General features: G+C 39.5%; 3 protein-coding genes across 5 annotated transcripts in view; 2 read left to right on the top strand and 1 right to left on the bottom strand.

Annotated features, from left to right (window-relative positions):
• ttll7 (tubulin tyrosine ligase-like family, member 7) overlaps nt 1–155 on the bottom strand; it is a 69,292-nt gene extending 69,137 nt beyond the window's left edge. Inside the window, exon 1 of the mRNA XM_073476775.1 lies at nt 131–155. Coding sequence (XP_073332876.1) covers nt 131–155 — 25 coding nt within the window. The remainder of the gene's footprint in view (nt 1–130) is intronic.
• Nucleotides 156–10,979: 10,824 nt separating this feature from the next.
• prkacba (protein kinase, cAMP-dependent, catalytic, beta a) lies at nt 10,980–24,835 on the top strand. Of its 2 annotated transcripts, none has more exons than XM_073476236.1 (10): nt 10,980–11,110; nt 15,163–15,224; nt 15,545–15,673; nt 17,811–17,909; nt 18,165–18,247; nt 19,357–19,483; nt 19,613–19,708; nt 20,171–20,293; nt 20,479–20,643; nt 21,453–21,678. In XM_073476236.1, the coding sequence occupies exons 1-10, from the start codon at nt 11,065–11,067 to the stop codon at nt 21,576–21,578; spliced, it is 1,056 nt and encodes a 351-aa protein (XP_073332337.1). In that variant the 5' UTR covers nt 10,980–11,064; the 3' UTR covers nt 21,579–21,678. The 2 variants fall into 2 exon arrangements, with proteins under 2 accessions (XP_073332337.1, XP_073332336.1); XM_073476235.1 differs by lacking the exon at nt 10,980–11,110 and adding an exon at nt 13,257–13,446 and having other exon boundaries at nt 21,453–24,835.
• Nucleotides 24,836–24,995: 160 nt separating this feature from the next.
• Nucleotides 24,996–27,594, top strand: samd13 (sterile alpha motif domain containing 13). Of its 2 annotated transcripts, XM_073476132.1 has the most exons (5): nt 24,996–25,153; nt 25,519–25,624; nt 26,331–26,373; nt 26,467–26,578; nt 26,671–27,594. In XM_073476132.1, exons 2-5 carry the CDS (start codon nt 25,597–25,599, stop codon nt 26,812–26,814), a joined length of 327 nt encoding a protein of 108 aa, XP_073332233.1. In that variant the 5' UTR covers nt 24,996–25,153; nt 25,519–25,596; the 3' UTR covers nt 26,815–27,594. The 2 variants fall into 2 exon arrangements, with proteins under 2 accessions (XP_073332233.1, XP_073332234.1); XM_073476133.1 differs by lacking the exons at nt 24,996–25,153; nt 25,519–25,624 and having other exon boundaries at nt 26,274–26,373.
• The last annotated feature ends 5 nt before the right edge of the window (nt 27,595–27,599 follow it).

Below are 27,599 nucleotides of genomic sequence, written 5' to 3'. Positions count from 1 at the left end.
TTCTGACTGTGCAGGCAGGCTGTATATGAGCAGGTGGCCAGGTGTGTGTGTGCTTCATGTGCCACAGTGTGTGTACAACATCTAACAGAATAATCCTGTCCCCGCAAAGAGTTGGACCTCTCTTACTCACCTCCTTCATTGGGAGGGGAGGGCATCTCAGGAGCTGCAGGAGTGAGGGGGCAAGCCAAGCTTTCTGCCAGGCTTGGCGGGGCGGGAGGGCCTCACAGGGTACTCTCAGCACCCTCCACGGGGTCTCTCACTCTCTTACTAGTTAGTCTTCCCTGTCTTGGGCTGTATGGACGATGTGGTTGAGGATGGCCCAATGGATCATCTGAGCATCTCCCTGGCGCCTTTCAGCAGCATAAAGAGCAGCAGCAGAGTCTGAGTGGGCAGGGGAGTTAGGAAGGGGGTAGCAGTGGTGGGGGAAGAGCGGGAGGGGGAGGGCCTCTCAAGGGTCTGCACAGCCCCAGCTTATTTACAGCCCCGAGAGGAGACAGGGAGGGAGGGGGGGTGGACAGAGGGATGGATAGGAATGCCTGTAGAGAAGAAGAAAAAAGATATTTTACAGCTGCAGAACAGTAGTAGCAGGCTGACTCCTCCTCACTGTGGATCTGTGTGTATTTTCTCACTGGACTGGAGTGCATTGGACATGCTTTTGATGTAAAGCAGCGGCAAAAGGGGCATACAGGCCGATCACAGGCTACATCAGTCAATCTGACACTGAGCCTAACAGTTCAGTGAGAATTCTGTACAGCTCTGACACTGCAGTACTACTAATGAAATAATCTAAAGCTGTGTGATGTCCACTGGACTAATTGGTATTCCGCAGAGCCATTGTGAAATATTAATGTGGTTGTCAAGTAAAGGGTTTGCAGCATCTCACTGTGTCTCATGTTTGTGCCAGCTGGGTTTCATTGTATGGCTGAGAGGTCACTTCATTCAAACAGATGGCATCTTTACAGTGGTTTGTTAAAAGGATGCTTCAGGCTATGAACAGTGTGGGAAATTAACACCAGTCATCAGCCAAATCCTGTTATTGTTTGGCTGTGGTCTGAGTGTTTGTCTTCAAACCACTTTTGGATGCAGTACACTATTGTCGAGATGTCCTGTCACATTTAATTCTTTGCTGGCTGGGGCAGCACAGTGACTCAGTGGGTAGTACTGTTGCCTCGCAGCAAAAAGGGGACTGTGCTCGAGTCTCTGTCTTCTTTGTGAGGGGTTTCCATGTAGGAGTGGGCGATCTGACAATTTTAGATCATGATCGATCTCGAAAACAGCCGACATCTTATTTAACTTAACTTATTTTCAGCCGAATCGTACAGGCTGCAGTATTTAATGTCCTCTTACTTCTGTTTCCAAACTTCACAGAACCTCACTGACTAGCAGATCCATGCTACATGAACAAGCCAATAGAGTGATGTAGCCAACTAGATGGCTAAGTTGACTGACAAATTACTTCTCGTGGCTCTTTCTTTGGGTGACGTAGTCTTGGGAATCCAAATTGAGTTAAAGCTAGTAGCATGGCTGGTGAGGGGCTTGTGCTGAAAAAGAACTATCATTGATGCAATATTGTATTTAATGGTGCAAATTAGAGCTGCAGAATTAATCGCAAAATAATCATAATCGTAATATGGCTAAATGCAATATCGAAATCGCAATAATTGCAATTTTTTGTCAAAAAAGGTTAAATGTGTGACAAGCAAGTCTTGTTCTCCAGATGTAAGAAAACATGTTTGTGTAGTACAGACACCAACAAACATATTAATATTAAAAACATCATGCTTTTAATATTTTTTTGTGAAACTGAAAATTGTGATGCAAAAATTGTAAATCATATCACAATCGCAATATTTGTCAAAATAATCACAGTATGATTTTTTAACTATATCGTGCAGCCCTTGTGCAAATGGAAAAATTCACAGGCTATCTTGAGTTAGCTACAGTTTACATAGCATTTCAAAATGGATTGTAATTGTGCCTTAACAGATTGTGATATTAGTTTTTAACCAGATCACCCACCCCTATTTGCATGTTCTCCTTTTGTAACTATGGGTTCTCATGTGCAGGTGCTTTAAATTTGTCCTATTTTCAAAGACTGGAGACTCCAAACAGCCCACATTTGTGGATCTGTCAGTCTGATTTTGTGGGACTGCGTCCAGTAATGGACTGGCAAGCTCTAAATTGTTTCCCAAATTTACATGCTTGGAACAATTACAGCCACTCAGGATCCTTGCACGTCAAATACTGTGTGTAGCTGCTTTATTCTGAGTCAACAATGATCGATACTTATGGATTCAGGATTCAGGATTCAGAACCCTCCTCTTCAAAGGGTCACAAGTTAAATCTGAAATGGTTGGATAATTATAACTTTTCAAGTCCCTTCAAATTATTCTGATAAAATAGGATATGACCATGATCATATATCTCTCTTTGGTTGACCTGGTCACAACCCATTACCATATAAAAACAGTGACATGTTGTCTCAAGAAAGGATGCAGAGTATCAAGTCCATAAGATATAGTAACAATTCTAACCATATGAAACTATAAATCAGAGGTTATACAGTATACAACAGCTACATCTACAGTACACAGGCTTATGGTGCCTCTTTTGCATTTCATAAAGAGATCAACAGTAGCCTCTAGTGGCGAGAACACGCTGGAAATCCCATTTCCCATCTACCAACGTTTACTGTCACAGATACATCTGTAAGTGCACATGTGCACACATAAGAACATATGCACACAGGCTGACTTGAAACGCAAACCTATCGGTTCGATCAGCAACCTCCGAACAAATGAGAATGGGTAACAGTCCAATCGAATTACTTGATCACCCGGCAGTCTTCACTGTCAGCCTCTGGTCTGCCTGTGGTAAGCACAAGACATTGATCCTGGGGAGGACCGAGACTGGAATAAGATCAGCGCAGAGGGGGAAAGCAACAACAAAGAGTCAGGGTGATAAAGTGAGGCAAGCCATGCTGTTGACAACCAGCCCCCACCTCCCAGTGGTGTACTGGATATCTGTACAGGAGGCCGGGAACTCTGTCTCTACAGGAGCACTGGACCTTGGTGTCATGTAAACCCTCAGGAACAGTGGGGGATCTGACAGTCGCATGTGATGCAACTAAAGACCTACAAGTAGAGATAAGAGCTGTAAAGTTATATTAATTATTCTGCACAGTATTACAGGAATATTAATCCTCAAAATGAAGAACTTATTTTATGGCTCTTTTTGTGTTTTATTAACATTGAATATCAACATCTTGATTGTTTTCCACTACAGTTCACTTTCTAAATTAAACATAATTTGTAATGTTGCTTTATATCCCAGTTGTAACATTTATTAATGCTGTTAACAACATTGTTTCAGATATTCATTTTAAGTCGCTAATATTTTTCCAGTAAGCTTGGGTGCAAAATTTAGGCTACCCTAATAACTGAAAGAGAAGCAAATGAGCATATAAAAATTAAGTTTTCTAATATCTGATCATGTGATTACATTTCTTTCCTTGCTCCTCTTCGTGTGTCTGTCAACATAGATTTATGCCGAAGCGTGTTTGCCTGACTACTACAAGGGTCACAGTTCAGGCTTTTATCGCACTGATGGATGACCCAGCAAACTAGGCTCTGTCATGCTCATTTGTGTTAGTGGTAGTGGTGGTAATCAACCGCAAGATGGCCTAGTTTTACTTGCATTCACATGACAGAAGTGGGATTTACAATGCAGGCAAACACCAGATTAGATTAGAGTGACTGTTAATCACTGACTGATAGAGGGATACAAGCTTTTGTGAAACAGGTTTGAATTGAGATCAGAGACCACTGTCTCGTGTCATACCCTTTAAGATTTCCAGTCTAATTAGTTGGGGTGCACCAATTCTGAATGTCAGTATTTGCCGATATTCGCCTTGTTGACTGCTTTCGCCGACCTGCAAATAAGATCACATTCACTGATGGCAGTGGCCGATGTTTATCTGTTTTGTTGCATCAAATTTGCACTGGCACCTTCATGAGCTACTGGCTCGTGACATCCCTGCAATAAGTTTGTAAAGCTATGTAAGTACTGAGCATTTTCTCTCATTCAGTAGGTTTTTGTACAGCTGGCTGATAACTTTCAAGCAATATCTTTTTTTTTAAAAAAAAAGAATCCTTTTACACGTTTCACAATTGGTGCGTCCCTCTAGTCAGTTAGAAAAGACACAATCTTCAGATAGAGACAGTACAGACAGTGTATGCTTAATATGAATAGAAAGCAACATTTATGGCCTTTACTACTCTGTCATATATATTATACCATATTGTTCTGGAGCATCTGTAAGCTGTTGTACTTGGATATCCCTTTTTCCCCCACTCTGTAGTTTCTTTCAACCCTCTGGTTATTCTTCGTAATATGTTGGAGGATTCAACAGGAACATATTTGTAAGCATTACTTGACCATATATTCGACTACTGGCATCATCACAACTAATCCTTCAGTGAAGTATTAATGACAAAATCTTTAACTAAATCCCTTCCACTAAGTAGAGTATAGCATTAATCCTCTGATGCAATTACATTTTTTCTCCAACAGAGGGAGGCAGAGGGCCATCACAGCAGAGCAGAGCTGAATGGGCTGATCTCCTATGGATGCTGAGCTCATGCACTTCCCCTTTGCCACACACAACACAGAAAGGCTTCATTGTAGAGTCAGCTCTTCATGCTGCTCAGCTGCATCACTCTCAGTTTTACAGCTTCTTTATGCATGACAAATGCATGTCTGTCTTGCAGGGCACTGTTATGCAGAATGTCCGCGTAAGTATCCAGCACAAGCTGTTAATGTGTGTGTCAAATTACTGTACGTCAAGCTTCCCTCTCAGAAACACATATTTTGTCTGCAGCGTTTAGTCTACAACACAAATATTTCAGGATACAATAACAGGAAGTAAAGTGATTCTAGTTCAAGAAATTCATCTTCATACAGATATTATCCCACTATCATAACAATGGCACTTCAAAAATACGGTACCCCCTTTTATATCACAAGCAAATCCAAAAAGACAGCACAAATAGCTTTACAAGAAGTATGCCAAAGGAAAAGCTGAACAAAAGCAGTAGGCTATTTATTCATGACAAGCGATGTCACAACACAAGTCCCTTCAACAACCAGCAGTACGTCCCTGAGGGGTTTGTTTTATGTTTTTTTTTTCATGCCTTACATAAAACTACATCTTGAAAGCAGTCATCAAATACAGAATCAATAAAGAGGCTTGGGGAATCACCACTTAGCCTCACATTGTGCTGAAAGTGCAGGATTTGTAGACACAGGTTCTTTTCTGTACACACAGCATGTCCTGGACTTGCCATTACAGCAGTGCTGGGACCTCAGGGTATGTATAACCATTTAAGGGCAGAGAATGGAGACACGTTGTACTATTATGCATCCTTGACTGAAAGCAAATGTAAACAAAAGAATTTTCAAATACAAAATGGGCCTTTTGTCATGTAAGTAGTATAAACTCTGTCACTGGACGTTTTCTTACACTTAAAAGGCACAACATCATCATCATGGTCTAAAACATAACAGTATGATAGCAAGATCCCCTTTGTGAAAACAAGTTCTACTTCTATCTTTTTATATCTGGCCACTACCACAACATTGTCCTAACAGGAAAAATGATAGCTGAGTTTGCGGACTACTCTCACAGGAAAAGTAGCTGGTTTAGAATTGCCTGCAGATCTAAAATTAGCTCGAACCAGTGACCCAACTCTGGCTTCGTGCCTTCTTCCAGATATGAGGAGGAACAAGTGTGGGAGCTATCAGCCCACAGGGTACTGAAATACACCAACAAACAGCTGCGTGCTAAGCTTTGACTTTATCAGAGAGAATCTACAGAAATACAGGCAAAATGGTCAAAGTTAAAATTCCGCCACTGTCTTTGTAATGCTCTGAAACATTTATTTTAACTGCGATCCGGCCTGACCTTGTTTTAGGTAAGACAAAGTGGAGCAAATAACTTATAGCTGCGACACTGTGCACAAAAGTGTTTGTTCAAAAGCACTGCACTGTTGTACAGTTCCCCTTGTTACTGCGTTTACAGAGGTTGATTTCCTTGTACAGCATTTTGTCAAAAAAACTCTGTGCACATAGCATTTTAAACGTAAACCTGATAACCAATGTAAAAGTCCAGTCTTTGGAGTGAAAAAAAAAGCCCAAACGTACCTTTATTTAAGGTGGTCTATCACTTTAGATGTATCAAAGAGCAACCTAGCCTAATCACTTAAATATTGTCAGTGCCATACTGCAACAAATATACTCTATTAATCCAAAATAAACTTGATGCCAGCTGTAGCCTGCATGAAAATAAAAGATTACACACATATCATGTCCATCTTAATAGCCTTATCTCTGGGATACGTCCAGAAGGCAGGATGCCACCCAGAACTCATATGTTATGCTGTTATTATTATGTAATCCATCTGCTCTGTTGGGAATGGTCATCTCCAGGGTGCTATATCAGCATGTGGTCTCTAAGTGGCACACTGGACTACAAACAGACCAGACTAAATCAAATGGCTCTTCAAACACCACATCCCTGTGTAATTAACCAGGCTCTGAGCATCCACAGCTAAGCGTCAGCAATACAGGAGAAAAACCTTAAGTGCACTTGCAAAGCTAGCCTGAGCTAAGATGCTATGCTACTAAAAGCAGCGAGGGGATCTATGCCTGTCACAGCACAGCAGTCAATATGGTATCTTCCAGATCACTGGAAGGATAGTAGGCCATCCCCTTTTACAGATCTTGACTTTATTTCAGGATTAGCGTAAGATGCAGATCCTAAATCCCACATGTATTATCTTGGATATCAGGGAGTTTTTCAGGAAATTGGTTGAGCTGACTAATTAAATGGCACAAAGCCGAAGCAGGTGCATTATTGCTATGTAATAATAGCTGCTAGCAGGCAGTAGCTAACGTCAGGTTGCTAGCCACTTGCATAGGTCAGGTGGAATGATCAAACAGGGAAACAATCTGGCAATGCTGCTATTCAGTCAACTTGCTGACATCAAATGTGGCGCTACAGCGACGTTAACGTTTAGCTGCCGTGCGAATGAGGGCGTTTTCATTTCTTGCTGCTTCAAAATTAAACTACAAATATAAACCTGAATGAGACAGCGTCTAATATTTCAAAGGAAACACAATGACCCTGGGCTACTCTACAGTTAGCTTAGCCGCACTACCTAGCAAAGGATGGAGAGGCGAAAGCGGAGCAGCCCGTTAACGTTACCTTATTTATTCCAGGCACTGGCAGTGCAGCTCTTTTGCTGGTCTCATCCGAACGACACAGCCGCCGTTTTTTTAAAGGAGACACTGGATCTATTTAGAGAAACCGTCCAGTCCCGAGATTATTTTCACGACTATAACAGTGTTTATGGGGTGTAATGGCGTTACTACTGAAGACTGACGTTGGTTGACAGAAACAAAAAAATCAGTATCTTGTAGACCTCTTGTGTGCTGTGAGTGCTGGAGCGAGTCCATGGGCAAAACCATTCGTCTCTGTAGGAGGGGGGAACCCCGGAGAAGTGCTGAAGTTTGCATTCCCAATCTGGCACCAACGTGACCGTGTGGTGTACTGCAGGGCGTGTATGATAAGTCAGCACGTATCATTTTAAACTCTTAAGAAGTTGTGAGTGAAAATTAAAGTCTTAACACAGCTGCGAGTTGTATTTCGTACACCTGCACGTCTTTGTTTAATGTTGGTTTCGGTGCTGCTCTTCCTCCACAACTCGCTGGTACAAACACAGGGAAGCTACCTAGCAACTGCGTCGCTGACCATGGTGCTAAAAGGCAAACCTGCCGATCATGGGTGCGACCCGCTCAGAGGTCATTAACGTCACGTTCACTTCTCAATAGCTACCTATGTCTCGCTGCAATAACATGGGAATGTTCCTCAACAGACTCTTGCTGCCCTACTCATGTTTATGATGCATTTTCTAAATATCTTTATTATCAAATTTACCATTGGCATTTGTTTCCACTTTGTTAGTGGTTCCATGTTTTGCAACCAAGGGCACTTCCTAGGAGGCCACCATGAATTGCATTAGTTTCCCTTTGTTTCAGTAGTTTGTTTAGGTGTGCTCATCTTAGGGATGGACCCGTATGGCTTTTTCAGGGGCCAATATGGATAACGATTATTAATAATCAAGGAGACCAACATTTGATGTTTATATCCGATATATGTTTGCAGTAAAAATGAAAATCCTGGTGTTACAATTGATGAAATATACAATTTGCTCAAGTTCTGTACTTAAGTACAATTTTAAGGGACTTTACAGATACTGATTATTCAGTCTTGATAGGCTATTTCTTGCAACATGTAACCAATCAGATAGTGTTGTGGGAAAGACATTGATTGAGAGCACAGTGGTGACTACAGACAGAGAAAAGATGCTGCATCAGAGCCAATGTAGCGCATTTTTTTATCGGACACAAAAAACACAATACTGATTACTGTAAAAATGCTGAATATCGACCTCAGTTATTGGCCAGGTGGATAATCCATCCAACCCTAGTTAAATTTTTAACACTTATTGTATTCAGCCAGTCATTCTTATGCTGATTTATTTCAACACCTCAAAGACAAGTTTAAAGTATCACGACTACCTTGAATAACAGGCATCTCTGAAATTCTTGCTTTTGATGCAAAGTGTTATCCACACTAGAAGTGACACAATGTCCCTCGGGCATATGTCTGTGTTAAAATGATTTATTTTGATGTACTCAGCCCTATCCTTGTAGGGTGAGTATTTCTCTGACCTTGTGCCCCCTTGGAGGTCAAAGCTCACAGTCAGCAGCAAAGTTAAGAGTTATACATTATATAGCACCTTACATACTGATTCAATAGGCCTTTGTTTCACATAAAGCAAAAGAATTGAAGAAAGAAGTAGTGCAAAAGGGCTACAAGTGGTGGGGTCATACTGTTTTCTCATGGATGTGATGAAACAATTTTTCTGTAAACAGATTACTTCATTTCACAAAACATTACTTTGCTATTGAGTTTAAGGCATTTGTATTCAAACAAACTTGTGCAATTATATTTTTTGACATTTTACTGTTCATGTGTACATTATTAACAGTCGTGCCTTGTTAGCCACTACCTTATCGTCTAGCCTTAGAGATGCAACTTGAATCCCAGCTAATGCTTTAAAGGTGAGTCAAGATTAAAAATTAGATACCGATTCAATTCTGCTTTGTTTACTAATAATATGAGAACATAAATATTTTTACCTCAAGCCCATGGGTTACTGACGAAAACCTCTACAACAGTGATTACTGTTGGAATAAAGAGCTATTTAAATCACTTTACCGCTGCTTTAATGAACATAATGGATGCAAAAACAACATGAAAATACTGTATAAATTGTTCTAAGTGCTATATTGCAGGCAACTGGACTTGTTTCAGTTTCTTGAAGACGTTGCACCTCTCATCCAAGAGGCTTCTTCAGTTCTAACTAACTGGAGGGGAGTTGCAGACTTTTAAACCCTGTGTGGGAGTGACCTTACAGAGCTTCAAAGGACACGTGTGAGCTCTGAGTTTCAGAGTTGTTAGGTCCACTTGTGGGTCATTGACCTGATCGCTTGAAGAAGCCTCTTGGATGAGAGGTGAAACATCTTCAAGAAAATGAAACAAGTCCAGTTGCCTACGATATATAGCACTTACAATTGCCATGACCTGGATGACTGAGAACCTCAGAAAATTACATCACTTTACAGTAATGCAGAGATTGTGGCTTGGACTTGAACTTGGACATTGACTTGAGTCAGCATTTTGATGACCTGCAACTTGACTTGACAGAAATGAATAACTTGACACTCAACTGGGACTTGAAAGTTAAAGACTAGTGACTTGACTTAATGATAATGAATCAAATGCCTTGTCTGTGTTAATTTTATGTTTTCAGATTTTTAAAAAAGATTTTAGTCTGGCCATCAGTATTTCACCATTTAAAAGGGGTGGGGAGGGAGTATTTTTATGATTGAGAATAAATTAAGAAATAATTAAGCTTTTAAATCTTTTTTTTTGTTCAATTGTATTTATTTCACTGAATATCAATAATTCTAATACAAATTCAATTCATTGCCATACTTTTTGGACAGATTAGATTAACTCGCAATAGACAGGTATTGATACTTCCTTTTTTCTTTATAAAGACCGAATACTGCAGTATCTTTCGGGCGGACTTCCCTTGGGACTTGACTAGCCTAAGAAAAATGACTTAGGACTTGCTTGAGACTTTGACCAAATGTCTTCAGTCACATTTCTGCTATGAATATATCCTGGGACTGATCTAGGCACAGGCATTCTATGCATATAGGGCCTCTTTGACACAAGGGATCCCAGACAGAGGGAAAAGGAATATCAACTGATTACATTAAATAATGTTTAACATATATTTTATAATCAATATATCATAATATTTTCTAAATGTATGTATATATGTATGTATGTGTGTATATATATGTATAAATGAAATGTAAAATATAGGGCTATACCTTTCATACAAGTATTGCGTAAAAAGTATATATCAATAGATAAAATAAAATAGAAATTAATTACCATAATAATAAGGTGGCAGTTAAGTAGTGCAATCCTTCAATTTAAACCTTCCCTGAATATATATGTATATATATATAAAAAAATAACTTAAGTACGTTTACCAAAAAAATAAATACAAATCAAATGCTATAATTTCCGACCGGCACTTGAACGCACATTCAACTAATCTGGGTATTCCCGCATGACTTGAACGCACCACAAAACGACAGCAGGCAGAGGTGAAAAGTCTGGATCATGTTTTCATTCCAGCGGAGGCATACTTGAACGACAAAGGACATTGTAAATAAAGATCAACAGGGCGGTTAGCCGAGCACGTCGAGGTTCTGTCCACGAAGAGAAGACATTGATGTTGTTGTTAGCCAAGCAGCTAGCACAAGCTGAAATTTGTTAGCTAGCTAACGGAGGACCCTGTTAGCTAACCGCCACCATCATCGCTCCGAGCCAGCTGTGCATCGCCCTGTCTTCCTACGATGGGAAACGCAGCAACTGCCAAGAAAGGCAATGAGCAAGAAAGCGGTGAGCACCTGAAAACCATCCAGCTAGCCTGTTACTAGCCGTGTAACGTTAGCTATTGTTCTGCCTGAGCTTGCTTATAATGAAGTCAGTGGATGAAGTCAGCCTTTAGCAGTTGTTGTCCAGTGTTGGCAGACAGTACAGGGATAAGGGTTGCAGAGAAGAACCATCTTTGGTAGGGTAGTTTACAAGGTGTGCTAGCTGCCTCCTAACGATTTCTGTTTGCCTATCTCACTTGGGTATGGAGTCACAGATGATGCAGCTAGCTAATTATTGAAAGCGAAATATGAGCAAACGGCAGCAGTGAGGTCCTCACCTTTACGTTGAAGGTTTCCCACAGCAGCATCCTCGACTCAATCAAACAAAAGCTTTCTGTGACGTTAAACTGAAGTTATCAAGGCGACATGTTTAATTTTCAAAGAGCTAACTAATGTCAGCTGCCTGCTGGAGCCAGATAACATCAGCAAACATTGGTTTGAACTAAAGCTGCAGTACAAGGCCTAGTCACTGCTAACAACAGGTACATGATAACAGACAAGTTGAGCAAAAGGCTGCTTGATGTGGTCAAAGCAGGCTAAAGATTGTAATAAACATATGTTTTGCTTTATAGTGTTGCCCTTTTTTCTTTTAAAGGAGGTCTACAAAATGGCTCGTCAAGTCAGCTGTCAACAAATTTACTGTAAATGGAAATGTTATGCCTGTTCTTACAGTGACATTCACCTGTTGTGTTGATGCTATAACATGATTCAAAAGCAGCTACCATCTTTGTCAAATCTGTTGAATGATAGCAATTCTGCAGTATTAACTGCTCCATCGATCACTTGAGAGAAGTAGCCAGAGGGCACTTTGTTGTGTTCAGGGTGCATTTGTCATTAATGATCAAGGTAATCCACTAAACTGTACCATGCCTAGAAGTCAGTCTGTCTGGAGAGCAATGATCTTGACCTGCTTTCTGATTGGCAGTAGTCCATACAGTCTGCCGCCTTGTTGTGACTTAAGCCACCTGTAGTTTCTACAGGGAGGGGCTGAGGGTTATATACTATAACACTGTGATGTGAACAGAGAGCTACAAAAACACATTGTAAACATTTGTGTCATGTAGATTTCTGTTTACAAATGTAGGTATTACACGGAGACATTCACCCAAAAATGAAAACTCAGGCATTATCTACTCGCCCTCATGCCGATGGAAGGTCAGGTGAAGTTTTGCAGTCCACAAAACATTCCTGGATCTTCACAGCAAAACAGCGTTGCAGCATTCTCCCAAGCACCTGAAGTAGATTAGGGGAGGAAACAAGCTCTAATCCAACTCTGCAGAAGCCCTTGGATCCCAAATTTGTTTGAACAAACCATATTTTACACCTTTGACAAGCGTGCTAGTGCTTTTACTTTAGCGGTTACAGTGAAGATGTCGGATTAACAGAAGGGTCTAAATAGCATCTTTTCAAATGAATTTGGGATCTCTGGGCTTCAGGAAACTTGGATTACGCTGGACAAGCTGTATGGAGCCATTTTATTTTTTTTATTTTTACATTTTAAAACCAGTCCCCATCTACTTTAGTTCAGTTTTGGAAAATGCTGCAACGCTGTTTTGCTTTGAAGGTCCAGAAATGTAACTTCACCTGACTTTCCTTTGGCATGTGTGTGAGTAGATATTGACTGAATTTTCATTTTTGGGTGACCTTATCCTTTATATATCTGGTGCAACTCCAAAACCACATTTCTAGAACACCACATGCAGCATGAGGGTCATTTCTTAACTTTATGCACAGAAGAAAGCTGCATTATTAAACTTCACCACCAGAGAGCACGATAACCTGGAGATAACTTCCCCCTCTAAGTCAGTCAGTGGGTGTGACAGGCCTACAGTTTCCTTATCAGCTCTCTGAATGCACCACAGCTGTGCCTTGTTTTTGACATAACATTATGAAGCTGGCCTATGTGTGTGCCTTGCTGACTTTGCTCACCTTTGTCAAAACGTGGTCACCATTTGCATGGGAGACCAATAAGTGTTTTCAACAACGCCACCGCGGAGAAAAAGTAGACATGCCGTTGAAACTGAAGCAGAGCACTTGAACAGGAAGCTTAACTTTATGTGGTTAGCCAAGCATTGCAGTGCACTTGGGCTGCAAACAGGAAGTTAGTGTATCTCATTGGTCTTTGGGCTGAAACGGTTGCCTTTTTTCTCTGAGCCTGTAAGTTTCACGGTGTCAAAATGGCCCAGGGTTCCTTCGCCAGCCGTATTTTCCACAAATATCGTAAGAATAGCACGGAGCAGAGAGGACAAGAGAGTGAGGTGCCTCGCATCTCTGACTTCACCATCATGTGGGATAAGCTTAGTAAGTGCGACATTTTGCTTTTAAACTTAAAGTGTGGCGGCGACCCTCTGCTGCTCTGAGCGGGATTTGTCTCCGCTTGCATTTACCCGTTGTTTGCAGCAGAACTGATTTAAGATGTAGCATATAAAATAAAGCAGGTGGCATTCTTTAAATTGTCTTCTAATGGGTTTGATAAGCCTTTAAGTTTGATTATTGATTTTCTTCATGTACATGGTTGTTCAGTTGGCCATCTTTAGTTTGTCAAGTAGCAGCCCAGTTTCAAGGTCTTTACTCGTTTGGAGTTTCCCATCACCTTCCTCATCACGTTGCTGTATTTGCACACATTCTTGATCCACCAGAGACATCACTGAAAGCAATTTAGACATAACACTTTGTAGAACAGACCATTTGTTGTGTTTCAGTCGTTTACTTCATCTTAATAACGCTGTCCTCCTTTCATTTTTGTGTACTGTTTTTCCAGTACGAAATGTCTTGTTATGTGTGCTTTTTACAATGTCTTTTCAATCACTGTTGTTTTATATCTTTTGTGACGGATGTTTGTAGTTTAACATCATTTTATTCAGTGGAGGATAATGAAAGCCTCCTCCAATACTGGTAAGAAAGAATGAAAGAAAAAGAGAGAGAGTTGGTTCTAAATATTTAATACTACCATTTGTGCAGAATCAAAACCAATCGAGACAAGAAACTGTATGACAATTTTGCTGAATTGTAAAGAACTTACTGACATATTCTTTAATCACGATTTGTTTTAGCTTTTGAAAGATAATGTAAGATAAAAAAAAGTCCTCCTACTAAAACAGTTTTGTCTTTCAGCGTAGAATAACTTATGTCAGGTTTTAGGGATTTCTTATGTCGTCCTCTTCAGTGTCATTTTGTTGTGTGTTGCATTTAAATCCACTTGAATCTCAAATGTTCTTGTTTTTACGCACTTCATAAATGTTTCTTCCTCTCTTTCTCTTCTCCATCATTTCCATCCATGTGGGTGAATGTTCCTGCAAACCCTTGGTGAACTGTAGAGACTTTTGGTATGCTCATATTTTCCATGAGCCATCCAAAGTCACAGAGTAAAAGTTTATTCTGTAGTTTAGGCCTACAAGGCTTGTGTTATATAATATCTAATTTGGATAGTCTGTTAACACACAGCTTCCACACATATAGCGGTTCTTTAATGCCAGGCATGCATTTAAATCTGCATACAAAGTACAACACCAACTAGACATTAGATACTTGCCATGACTCTGTGACTTTGGACATCTCATGTCTGCTGTGACTTTCACAATGCACTGTCTTTCTAATGCCTGCACTCTAGTCTCACCTATGTTCTGCATTTTGTCTTTTTTTATCTGCCTCTCCCCTTTTTACTCCCACTTACTCCTGAAAGGGATGCAGAATAGCTTGTGTTTGAATTGGCCAATTCTGTAAAGACCACAAGAGCTCTTTGCATCACTTTATTAAATAGAATTTCCTGCTTAGACGTGTGGTTTTGAGTTGTTTTTAGGCGGTATTTTTTGCTGTTTTGTCCAGTATAGTCCTGCATCCCCAGTACTTGACATTTGCCTGACCTTAATGCATTTCCCTCAACATGTGAACTGCCTTTGTTTACTTTCCTGAACATGTTAAACCGCCCCAGTTTCTTAGTTCCCTCAACCTGTTACCCGACCTTGTGCGGGCACCAAAATGCTCATAGTGAAATCACACTTTTGTCTCTCTTTATAGTGAAAGAGTTCTTAGCTAAAGCCAAAGAAGATTTTTTAAGAAAATGGGAGTGTCCACCACAGGTAAGTTGTTCTCTATTCAAATTTCCCTTTACACTCTGGACTCATCTGTTATTTCATGATGCAGAACGATTAGACATTTTGAGTGATAACGCCAAGCCACTTCCTGGCTCACATCTTGTTGACTTGAATGCTCGCTGTTTGCGTAATGGTATTGTGTCAGTAAGAGGCATTTATTGTAAAAACATCTCCATCCAGCTTATGTATTTGTCCTAACAGTGGCATTTACAAGAGCTACAATTAGCCCAAACATACAAATAGAACTTGAGCATTTTCAGTCCTCAGTTTGCTGTCTCACTTCCACTTATAATGTGTTTCCTCAGAGCACAACAGGCCTGGATGACTTCGATAGGTTCAAGACTCTGGGCACTGGCTCGTTCGGCCGAGTTATGCTCGTCAAACATAAAGAATCGAACCAGTTCTACGCCATGAAGATCTTGGACAAACAAAAAGTAAGCATGTGGTTTTAAAGAAAACATCTCATAAGAACTTGTGTTGTAAATCTTGATCAGTATGTGAAAAGCAGTCTCCTGCATGCTTGACAAATGCTGTAACTACATAAATGCGGCACGTCTCATAAAAGGAAATGGAAAGTTTCCTCTCATGCGCTGCCGGCACGTTATCGCTGAAAACCTCAGAGAGGCTTCACATGAGAGTTTCGTTCTCTAAATACTGATGTGAGAGTTGTGGGAGGAGGTTAGCACATCCTCAGTGAGTTGCTTGTCTAGCTGTTCCCTTGAATTTCACACTTTTGTTATCAGGCGTAAACCTGTCTGACTTTCTGTTTTAGCTGTACTGCCAGACAGCTGGGGTCAGAAAGATTTGTGAATGTGTTTTTACTGCCTTACAGTAGCCATTGTTTTCCATTTAGATATTTTAGTACAGTATGCAAATAAACCTGCAGAGACTTGGACTTGAAATTTGTGTGAGATACAATAGGTTATTCATCACAGTAAGTGTCATGGCCAGGTGTTACTGTCATTGTGTGGCAATGTGGTTAAACCTATGGACTGAGACAGTCTAGTGTGCTGACATGCTTGTTTGAATCTCTGGCATCTCAGACTAAAGACCCAGCCTGTGAACACTAGTCTTTTTAAACCAAGTACCTTGCAAGACAGGGCTTTCATTTCCACGATGCATGTGTTTACTTATTTAGATCTTAAGACTTTGATTTTCATATAATATAGCTCTTGCGTGTAGTGCTGTTGAACACCTGACTCTCAAGTCTCATATGTCCAAGCTTACCACCAACTCATAAATGCACCAGACTGGCTGACTTTTTAAATAAATTGCATTTTCAACCATTCGACAGTAATTCTTGAGAAATGTTTTATATTATACAGCTCAATCTTATTTTAAGTTTTAAAGCAACAAAACGTTACTCATAAGTCAGGGGATAGATACAAAAACATTTCTAAGTCACTGAACATCCCCCGGAGTTCAGTTAAATCCATCATTAAGAAATAGAAGGAATATGGCACATGTGTAAATAAAAGGTGCATCAACAAATACTGACTTGAAGGGGGTGAATACTTGTGCAATCACTTATTTTATATCTATAATATATTTTTATATATATATTTTTTTAATTAATTGACATTACTTATTACTTTATAAAAGCGATAAAAGGGGAAACAGTTCAGGGGTAAATACTTTTTTATAGGCACTGTAGTTGATTCTTGAGTGTCATCCTCAGGTTTTCAAATACTGATGTTTTGCATCAGTATTAACTTTCTGGAGAACTGACTTTCTCCAGAAAGTTACATTTTGTTGCTTTAAAAGATAACTGCACCAGTTTTACGCATCTAAGTGTGTTTACAGGTATTTTTTATTATTGTTACTACATGCATAAAAAAGTAATCTGATAAATTGCCTCCAGTCATGTCACTCAGTGGCTAAGTTGCATTGTGGGTAATGTAGGTGCCAGGATCTAAAAAAAGATGGACAATGTGTGAAATAAAAAAGGTGATATCTCTGCTGTATCCATTTTGATCATTTGTTTTTAAACTGTCCAATGCAGACCAGTGGACTGTATTTTGAAACCTGGTGCCTACAATACCCACAATGCATCTTAGTCACTGAGTGACATCACCGGAGGCAATTTATCAAATTACACGCAGCTTCCTCTGGAGCCACAAATACTAAAATCATCACATACTGATCACACCATGCTGATCACACCATACTGAAATGAATGGAAGTCAGTAGCTGATTGGAGAATGGGACAGACACGGTTTCAAAATGTAACAAAAGTCTTTTTGTGGTCTCTACAAAAAGAGGAACAACAGGAAGACAACTGTACAAAATCACAGTGTCAATAAAACAAGAAACCACAATGATCAGAAACTTAGTGAGCTTACTCAACACACGATACTGTAAACAGAAGATACCTGCAGTGGAAGCAAAAAAAACAAAAAAACAAACGGCTACCACAAAACATCCACAACAGAACAACATCTAATTGAGACCCAACAGTTTGTGCTTACTTTATGCATATATTTTGTAATTTGCAAATAATATAACACGCAAATATCAACACCATCCTCTTCTGAATATAGGCCTAATACTTATTTTGCCTTGTTTTTTCAGGTGGTGAAATTGAAGCAGATAGAACACACACTTAACGAAAAGAGAATACTACAGGCCGTCTCCTTCCCCTTCCTCGTCAGATTGGAGTACTCTTTCAAGGTAAATGCTTACACCCACCGCTTACAACCAAACTACATGGATACAACATCCTATCGCTAACCTAGCAGGCCTGTTGTGTTCACCTGTCACAGTACGTCTCAAAATAACCAGCAAGCAACCTCAACGGAGGAGACAGACCCATAATGTACCAACATTTAATCAGATTGGGGTGTTTTTCTCCCAACATGATGATGATCTGATAAAATTGATATCTATAAATAAGATGCAATCAGCTGCATTTGTTTGTTTTTTCAGGACAACTCAAACCTCTACATGGTGATGGAGTACGTTCCCGGTGGAGAGATGTTCTCACACCTCAGACGTATTGGAAGGTTCAGGTATAATTAACGAAGAATTTAACATTTTGTTTTAAGTATTTTATTTATTTCTTTTATTTAGAGTGCTGTGTCGGCCACTTATCAGTGGATAAAGACTCCACCAGTGTTGGGGGTAACGCGTTACAAAGTAATCCGTTAGAGTACTCTGATTGCTTTTTTGTTGTGACGAGTAACGTAACGCGTTAGTTCTGCAATTCAAGTAATCCGTTATTAATTGACTTTTTCATAAAAGTAATCGTTACTTGAAAAAAAATGTGCTGTCTGTTCCTTTCCCTTTGTCGCCACAAAAATAAAATAAAATCCCTGAAGCATTTGCACTTTTTCTGTTTCTCTCCTGCTGCTCAGCAGGCGGCTGCGTGCCAGTGGAAGGTAAACCTACAGTTGTGTCAGTGCGCATGCATAGCTAGCTAATTCAATGTAGCAAGATTGCAGAAAGGACAGCATTAACTTTGTAGAAATATTCCCATTGTTTTGAATTTTTGGGCGAAAAAAGGACAAGAACAACATCACGGTGAAATGCAAGTTGTGCCTGGAGGATAAATGCTTGTCAGCTGCATCATAAACTGGGCTATAAAGGGCCGTGTTGTATTGTTTTCTTTGAAATAGCTGTGCCTAATACTGTATACCTCTGTCCAGTTCACTGTCAGATTTTTAGCAAAATAAGCAGCTGTAAATGTTGTATTTCGTCATTCCTATTATCAGGCTGCAGAGTGACCGATTGTGGGCCGTAAAGAAGGCTACAAAATGATGGTAGAGCAAATACATTCAAAAGTACATGTACAGTTGGCTACACGCCGTCTGGACAATATAACCGACGTGCGCAATGAGTCACAAAGGAGTTTTACCATAATTTTTGGTAACGCTAAAGTACTCTAACGCGTTACTTTTCTCAGTAGATAATGCAGTAAAGTAACGAGTTACTTTTAAAAGTAACGTTACCCAACACTGGACTCGACAAAGTTTCCACTTTTTCGTGTCACTGATGAAATAGTTTGAGAAAGGCATAATTTGAAGGTGGACATACACTGAATGATTGAATTAGCTCCCTCGCTCAGAAGAGAGTTGAGAATAGTCGCCAATGTCTGACTGTCCACCCTCCCTCCTTTCAGTGAACACCATGCAAGATTTTATGCAGCTCAGATAATACTCACCTTTGAGTACCTTCACTCCTTGGACCTCATCTACAGAGACCTGAAGCCTGAAAACCTGCTCATAGATCAACATGGGTATATCCAGGTGTGTAACGTTTGATAAAACCTGACAAACAAACGTAGGCTTCTGTTAATAGTTCTGAAGTGTAGTACATGCTTACTTTGCCCTTACGTGCTTGCCTTCCTCATCACGCTACATTTGGTCTCTCTTCAGGTCACAGACTTCGGCTTTGCCAAAAGAGTAAAAGGCAGGACCTGGACATTGTGTGGAACTCCTGAGTACCTCGCTCCAGAGATCATCCTCAGCAAGGTCAGTCATTTATACCCCCCAACATAGCCCACATGCATATTATGATATGGCAGTTAAAAAGTGTTAAAACAGTAACCAGGGCTTTAATTTTTGGATGTGTAGGCAAGCACACTGGATTTCAAATAAAAATGATAAATACTGAAGTTCTGCTTCACAGGTGTTCACATTCATATCTGGACAGTGTAAATAATAAGTTGACGAGATAAACAAAAAGTGAAAAAGGAGGAATTGAAGCTTAGAACGAGAGATGTGTGTGTGCTTATGTCTTTGGGTCGTTCACATCAGCCAGTCATCGAATGCAAAGAATCTGCAACCAAAAGTTAAACGGACTGTTTAAAAACACTGATTCAATTACTTCACCAGTGATATGATGGAAACCGGTTACTCCTTTTTATTTTTCTGCTTTCGGTGTCTCCAGGCTCTCTGGCTACTTTATTCTGATTCTGATTCTGATTCTTCCAGGGCTACAACAAAGCTGTGGACTGGTGGGCACTTGGGGTCCTTATCTATGAAATGGCTGCTGGTTACCCTCCCTTTTTTGCTGACCAGCCTATCCAGATCTACGAAAAGATTGTGTCTGGCAAGGTATGTGCAAAGTCTTCGTCAAAATATTTTATTGCTCTGTCATTTCACCGCTTGTTTTTCAACCACATGCATCAACTTGGCTTTGTCTCTCTAGTGTCTTATCTCCCTTAAGCTTATTCAATTAAAGTAAGTAAAAATGAAATGGCTTGATAATCCATTGTCCCCCTCTTTTCTCACTCCTGTAGGTACGATTCCCATCTCACTTTAGCTCTGACCTGAAGGACCTGCTAAGAAACCTGCTCCAGGTAGACCTGACAAAGAGATTTGGCAACCTGAAGAATGGTGTGAATGACATAAAAAATCACAAGTGGTTCTCCACAACAGACTGGATTGCCATATATGAGAGAAAGGTAGGTGTTATAATGGGTTTTTGAATCCAAAAACTTTGTTGTTGTTGTGCTTAAAAAAGTCGGATAATGCTGTTTTTAAAATCTAGCCTTGCCTTATGACCATAATACAGTGCAGTCTCACACTTGTTACATCTGAAGTTGATTGTATGCCCACAGAATGTGATATTACAAGACAGTTTGATTCAATCTAGAAAGAACTTTTTTATTTACATGTTCCCAGCAATGTGCAAACCTAGGGGAAATCTACAAGTTTATTTGAAAAAGACTAAACATAATGTGAATAAAACCTTTAAGATTACATCATCTGTGAACATTTGTGTCAGGTCCGATAGATTCTCTTCACAATGGTGGTTGTTTAATTACTCCACATTACTCCTGCAAGTCTGACCGCGGCTGTTTATAGGTTACACGTGCAAGTGTTTATTGGCCCCAACCAGCTTCTGTATTACTGCGGCTGTACTGTACTGTACATTAGCTGCAAGCTAACAAGCAACGGCATGCACTGACTGTGTGTTTGAATCCAGGTCAACCTCTGACCGAACTCGGTACTCACCAGAGTCTGTGGTTCTCTCTCTTCTTTCCCCTCTCTTCTCTGTAAAGTAGCCTCATGAAGCCGAAATTAGAATGTACGTTTAGTGAATTATTCTGTGTCATTCTCTATAAACAAAAAGGGACTAAGAAATTCCTTGCAGTCAAAATCATTTGAGTTGGAACAATATAAATAATAAAATAAATAATATGTCCTTGCCTGGCATATTTGATTAATAATCTGAAAAAGAAAAACATCCTATTTTCTTCTCTGCTCTTAGGTTGAAGCACCCTTCTTGCCAAAGTGCAGAGGACCAGGAGACACAAGCAACTTTGACGACTACGAAGAGGAGGACATCCATGTCTCACAAACAGAAAAGTGTGCAAAAGAGTTTGCTGAGTTCTAGTGAGTGGGCCAAGAGTCCCATCAGGGCTCACGTGTTTTGGGATATTTGCACTCTCCTGAGGGTTAAGGTGGAACAGAGGCCGTCACGTGTTCAAAACAAATGCCTCGTTCCTTCATTCCACACAGCTGAATGAGGTCCTTCTTGCCATGATCCTGCGTGCAGTTAGCACTAACCTATACACAGGCACATTATGCAGACACCCCCTGTGCTGCAACACAAAAATACTAGACCACGTTTTCATCTTTTGTCTTTTTTCTTTTGTTTTCTTTTGGTTTTTTTTGTTTGCCACCTCTGAAAAGCCTTCCTTCTCAAATAATTATTTGAAAAAGCAACATGAAAATTAATATTATTGCCCATTTTCAAGTGGCACAAAGAGTGATTGATTGTATTAGCTGGTGTTGCACATATTGTGATTTAAGCTTTGGGGAAAAAAGAAGGGATATTGATTTTGTTCGAATTTCCAGCATTGAGTTTTTCCAGTTATCTGTCATCTGTTACATGCCTGAGTGTGTTTTGGGGTTCAGTTAATTATTCATTCATCATGAACACTTCAACATTAACCGTTATTCATCATTCTGGCGTCCTTAAGACCTAGAACCGTGTATTTGTGCATATAGGAATATACATATATGAGACAAAAGACTTTCAACACTTTTGTGTTATTAGAGCATGACCAAAATTCAAAGAAACTCGTGTTTAGTGAAGGAAAACTGACGACTTCGTGAAGTTTCTGAGATTTAGCGCTCAGACATTTAATTCTTGAGGAGGTTGATCAACAGTGACAAGTGTTATAATGAAGCAGAAACTTGTCAGTGCTGTATTAACTCATCAATTGTAGCATTCTTTTATCCATATCCAGTCACAGGACATTTCCTTTTACCTCAGACTAGTTTTGGTATTAAATGAATGGAATGAGATGATATATTTTTCAGGTACAACTCTGTCTCACAAGAAGGGAAACTGAAGTTTGTCACTCCACAGGACTTAACAGGTCATCTGTCATTGGTATGTGCAAAAATGTATGATTTGCATAGACGTTTTTTGTTCAACAGCAGAATGGTCGGATTGTTAAATTTTCCTTCAGAGTATGTTGTTGTGGATGCAAAGCAGTGTTGGTCACACAGACACATATTTTGTCCATTCGGGGTTGCTTTTTGATTTTTGTTTTCAAATGCTAGTTGTGCTTCAGCAGAGCACTTGGAAGTCATTGTGTTAACTGCCATATTTGTTTTATTTTCATTTTTATTTTTGCATGTTTGTTACGTTTGTACAGCAGCGTCACAACACGCTAATAGTTCCCTGAAAGTGTTCCCATCATTTTTTGTTGTTGTTTTGTTTTGTTACCTTTTAAATTGTTTCATAACCTGGGATATTGAAGCAGTTTTTAAGAGTGAGTGAGTGACATATTCCTCTGCAAAATCCCATGAAAGCAAAATTAAATCATTCACCTTAAATAATAACAGAAAACTGAAATATCATAACCTTAAAAGTATTCATTCATCTTGGTCACGACTTGGTTGAAACATATACTTACCTCAATTATAGCTTGTAGTCTCTTTGCATCATTTTTTTTAACCAATTTGTACACTGTGATGGAGCAATATTTGCTCGTTCTTCCTCGCAAAATTGCTCAGGCTGAGTCAGGTCAGTTAGAGAACGTTCACAGACAAAAATGTTGCGGTCTTGTTACAGATTTTTAAAGGGAATAAGGTCAAGAGTCTGACTTTGAAGAACATTTTGTTTCATTGTTAACCTCTCCTGTTAAGTTATTGTCTACACATATTTAATATATATTTCTCCCCCTAAGAGATATGTAAGTTTTATGAGGGATTTTTCTATACCGGGCACCATTCATTTCCCTTGAATTCTCACACTTCCTGTCCTTGTTGCTGAAATGTAGTCCCTGCCTCTGAAAAGTCCTCACCCGCGTGGCAGGCTGACATGTGTATTTAACAGGTGATCATAGGATCTACTAGGCCAAGGTGTCCATTGTTGAATTTAGAGATGTCTTGTTCCTGCGTCTGTGGTCCTTTGATTCCCTACAGGGGAAGTTTTCTCTGCCATCCACACGGAGGTCAGAGCTCGAGGTCATTTCTGCAGGTCGGACACTCAGGGTTGTGGGGAAATCAATCTTCTGCGTTTCACATCTTACGGACACAATAATGCGTTTGTTGACAGTCTCTTCCGAAGTTTTGCTCATTATTTGACATGGTGCTCAAGTGTTTGTAGATGAGGAAAAATGCAATTTAATCAATTTCAACAATCTTAGACAACCAAATGTGAAAAAGCTTTGGGGACTGAATGCTTTTTTTATTTGAAGGTACTGATGTACTATAAATGGATATTGGCTATGCCTGAGTTTAACTTTTTTTTTTTTTTCATATATTGAGCACATGATGACATTTTATGTAGCCCTAATTTTATTTCAAAAGGCACAACTGTTTCTGATGCTATTTAATTTATATTAGAGATGTCTAATAAATTTAAAGTTTTAATGTTTTAACCTGCATAGTTGTCACTATATATAAGGAGACCCCAACTGTTTTATTCACAAAAGTGTTATAGACGGTGAATATATTGGATTATTTATTTGTACTTTTATTTTGGAAAAACTTGCCCATATTAAAAACTAAATCATATATAGAAATAAACGTATTTACCACAGTTAACACACATTGATGCCTTTTTAATCTAACTTATTTTTTCTTTTTCTTCTTTTAGTTTGTAATTAACTTGATAAACTGGGATCCAACATTACTTCTCCAGTTTGAAGGGGTGAACAGAATGTAATTGCAGAATCGGTAACGTGTTTTTTAATTTGGATCAACTTTGAAAACTACACCTGGGACTTCAGCATGTTTCAATCCAAACTGCCTGTGTGTAAACCTTCCCAGAATGTGTGTAGGAAATCCACAGCTCTTCTCATGTGTCATTTTACCCCATGTGTGTAATAATGTTTGTCATATTTGATGTAATTGATGGCACTTTTCCCTGAGTCACCTCACACTCCTGCCTGAAGGAAATCAGTTTATGAGTTCTTCGTAGCTAGTCACACATGCCAGTATGGGATCAATAATCTGAAATGTGTCTGTATTTAGTTTGTGGGACATTTTGCACATCATTTAGAAGGCTGACACGTTTTTTTTTTTCCCACCCATATTTACTTGTGTTTGCAAGGGGAATATACTTTGCTGTAGCAGATTTTATGTAACAAAGGATATGTCACTATAATAAATTCTTTTTATTAAAAACTACAACTGTTGGTGACCGTGTCCTGTGTGAAGAGAGATATCACTGTACGTGTTGTAATTTGGTGGCTGCAGGTGTTGAACTACAAACGGCGGGGAAAAAAACTCCACTTCCCATGAGTCTCTGCTGTCATGTGGGCGAAGGAAGCTAAACGGATGAAGAGGGGCTAGTTGGCTTTACTTGATTAAATCTTGATTTTATCAAACAATTATCGCCTTTTCTGTATTTGTAAAACGTCGCTGTTATTAGACCGCTTTATTCTTATCCAAAGTACGTGTCTATCTCGGACGAACTGTTGTTGTCAAGCAGGAATCATCTAAAATAAGGTAACTGTTAAATTTTGTATTAGCAAACCGAGCTAACTACCCCTGTTAGCTTAATACGAAACAGCGATTAAATATCAGCTGTCGACACAGCGTAACGTTATCTAGTTATTGTGCTGGAGTTATTGCGCTATTTCTAATTTTATTAATTTATGTGGCAATTAAATCATTTTCATTCGGTGTGAACGTTATTCTGCTATTATTATTCCAGCTAACGTGAGTTTTAGGTCGTCATTTTCACAATGCAGCTCCCCGATGTCACTTATTGGCACAGTACTAACGTTAGCTTTGCTCTTTAGCCACGTTTGGCTTGTGAATGTCCCCTTTTACTGTTTCATCAGCTGTACTTCTTTTTACTGTGGTTGCAGCGAAGACAGGCTGTGAAAGAGAAACAATGATGGTGTTTGAGCTGCCAACCCACTGAGCTCTCCGAGAGAAGACATCTGATGAAAACTCCCTGCAGCGTTACTGATTGTAAGAGACTAAATTAATGTTTCATGGGCTCAGTGAAAACACAGGCAGTCAAACGTAGCAGCATAGTGTCTGTTTGAAAGTAGTTTTGTCTGTGCTGCTGAAACCCATCATAACCTTTTGAGAGTTTAATCGCGATCTCATGTTTTGTGACCACTGTTTAAAACTCACACAACAACTCATGATCCAGAAATCAAGGAGGCTGAAAACTGATATTTGAGGCTGATATTTATTTGCAGTAAAACTGAAACTCTTTGTGTCAAAATTTCAAACAACCACTGACAGAATAAACCTAATTTTTCTTAAGAACAATTTTCAGGTACTTTACTTGAGTATTTCCATTTTCTGCTACATATACTTCCTCTCCACTACATTTATTTGATACAAACAACTGATTGAAAGATGAATTGATAATGAGAAGTCATTAGTTGCAGCCCTGGTATTGATTTTGAATATTTTACTGAAACTACCGCTGCCAATTCAGCATATACAGTGTATTTTGTTTTTATTTAAGACATGTAGTATTGCCTTCTTTGTGGAACTGGTTGATTCATCTATAAACAAAAATCACCACTTTTTCAGTTAATTGTGGGTTAGAGTTAGATTGTCAGATGTTTGAAAAAATGAAGTTGATAGTTGGAGTTACTACATGTTGTAATGTACATTTTGATGATTATTACTGTATTTATATAGTTGCTTTTTTTTACAGCCAGCATGGAAGACAAGGCAAATGGCTCTGTTGACACCAAAAGGTATCATCTCTAATAAGTGTAAGACATTGTATATTGTTGTTGAACAGCTGTTACAGTTGAGTGCACATTAAACCATTCACTGTGACCCCACAGCCCAGTGGAGAACGGTCAGCTGCCGGATCCTGCCAGCTGGGGGGTCGCCGATGTCGTCAATTACTTCAAAGCAACAGGGTTTGAGGAGCAAGCCACGGCTTTTCAGGATCAGGTTGGAGTGCTCTCCTTGCTCAGGATACCTGTCGCGTGTTAAAAACAAGCTACGGAGGGTTAAAATAAAATATTTCTCTCTCCACCTGACAGGAAATCGATGGCAAGTCCCTGCTCCTGATGACGCGTAACGACGTCCTGACAGGGCTGTCGATAAAGCTCGGCCCTGCGCTGAAAATCTACGAGTATCACGTGAAGCCACTGCAAACTCAACACCTGAAGACCAATGCCTCGTAGCACCGCAGGCCGTCAGTGCACCCACCTCAGTGACAATCATCGTGTCAGGTGACCCCAGGTTAGCCATCGCTTCATAAAGACTCCTCTGGCCACAGTGGCACCTTAACGGGATTTGAATGCTGTATGTTTTTATAAGCGTGGACCCCAAAAATGGGTTGCACATGGAGTCCACTCAGCTGTTTACCCTTTCAGCCATTCTTGTTTCTGCTGCTTGAGAAATGTATTTTTATGGTTTTTTTGTGTGTGTGTGTGTGTGTTTTATTTAAAAGAAGGAAATTTGAGGAGACCATGATTTTGTGTGCGTGCGTGTGTACAATGTGAATTAACCTTTGTTGGTTTAAAAAAAAATATTTGTATATAAGATGATATAAAGTTGAAAACTGTATGTCCTATCGTACCTGAACACTTTGATACAAGCAGAAAATTATTCTGCTGCATCATATTTTGCCCTAAAATCAGTTTTTATGCTCCAACTCGCGCAGCTGAATCCCTGAGTCGTCCTTGGCATGTAACAATGAAGCATTTTGTTTTCCCAGACACAAGAAGTCAATCGAAAGCCTCTTTGTTCCTGCAGTTATCTAGGCTCAAAGCTCTTGATATGAAATTATTTATGTGTATATATTCTTATTATGTTCCTACCTGTGGTGCTTTCAGCATTGTCTTAAAGACAACTGTGTTGAAGTGTGTATGACCAATGTACATGTGCAACATAACACTGGAGTTTGAATATCTGAATCAAAGATTTGCAATAAATGGTGCTCTTTTCTCACCAAAGAACAACATTA

Source organism: Pagrus major, chromosome 11 (genome assembly GCF_040436345.1).
Source record: "Pagrus major chromosome 11, Pma_NU_1.0".
NCBI lineage: Eukaryota > Metazoa > Chordata > Actinopteri > Spariformes > Sparidae > Pagrus > Pagrus major.
This window is presented reverse-complemented; position numbering and strand designations above follow the sequence as displayed.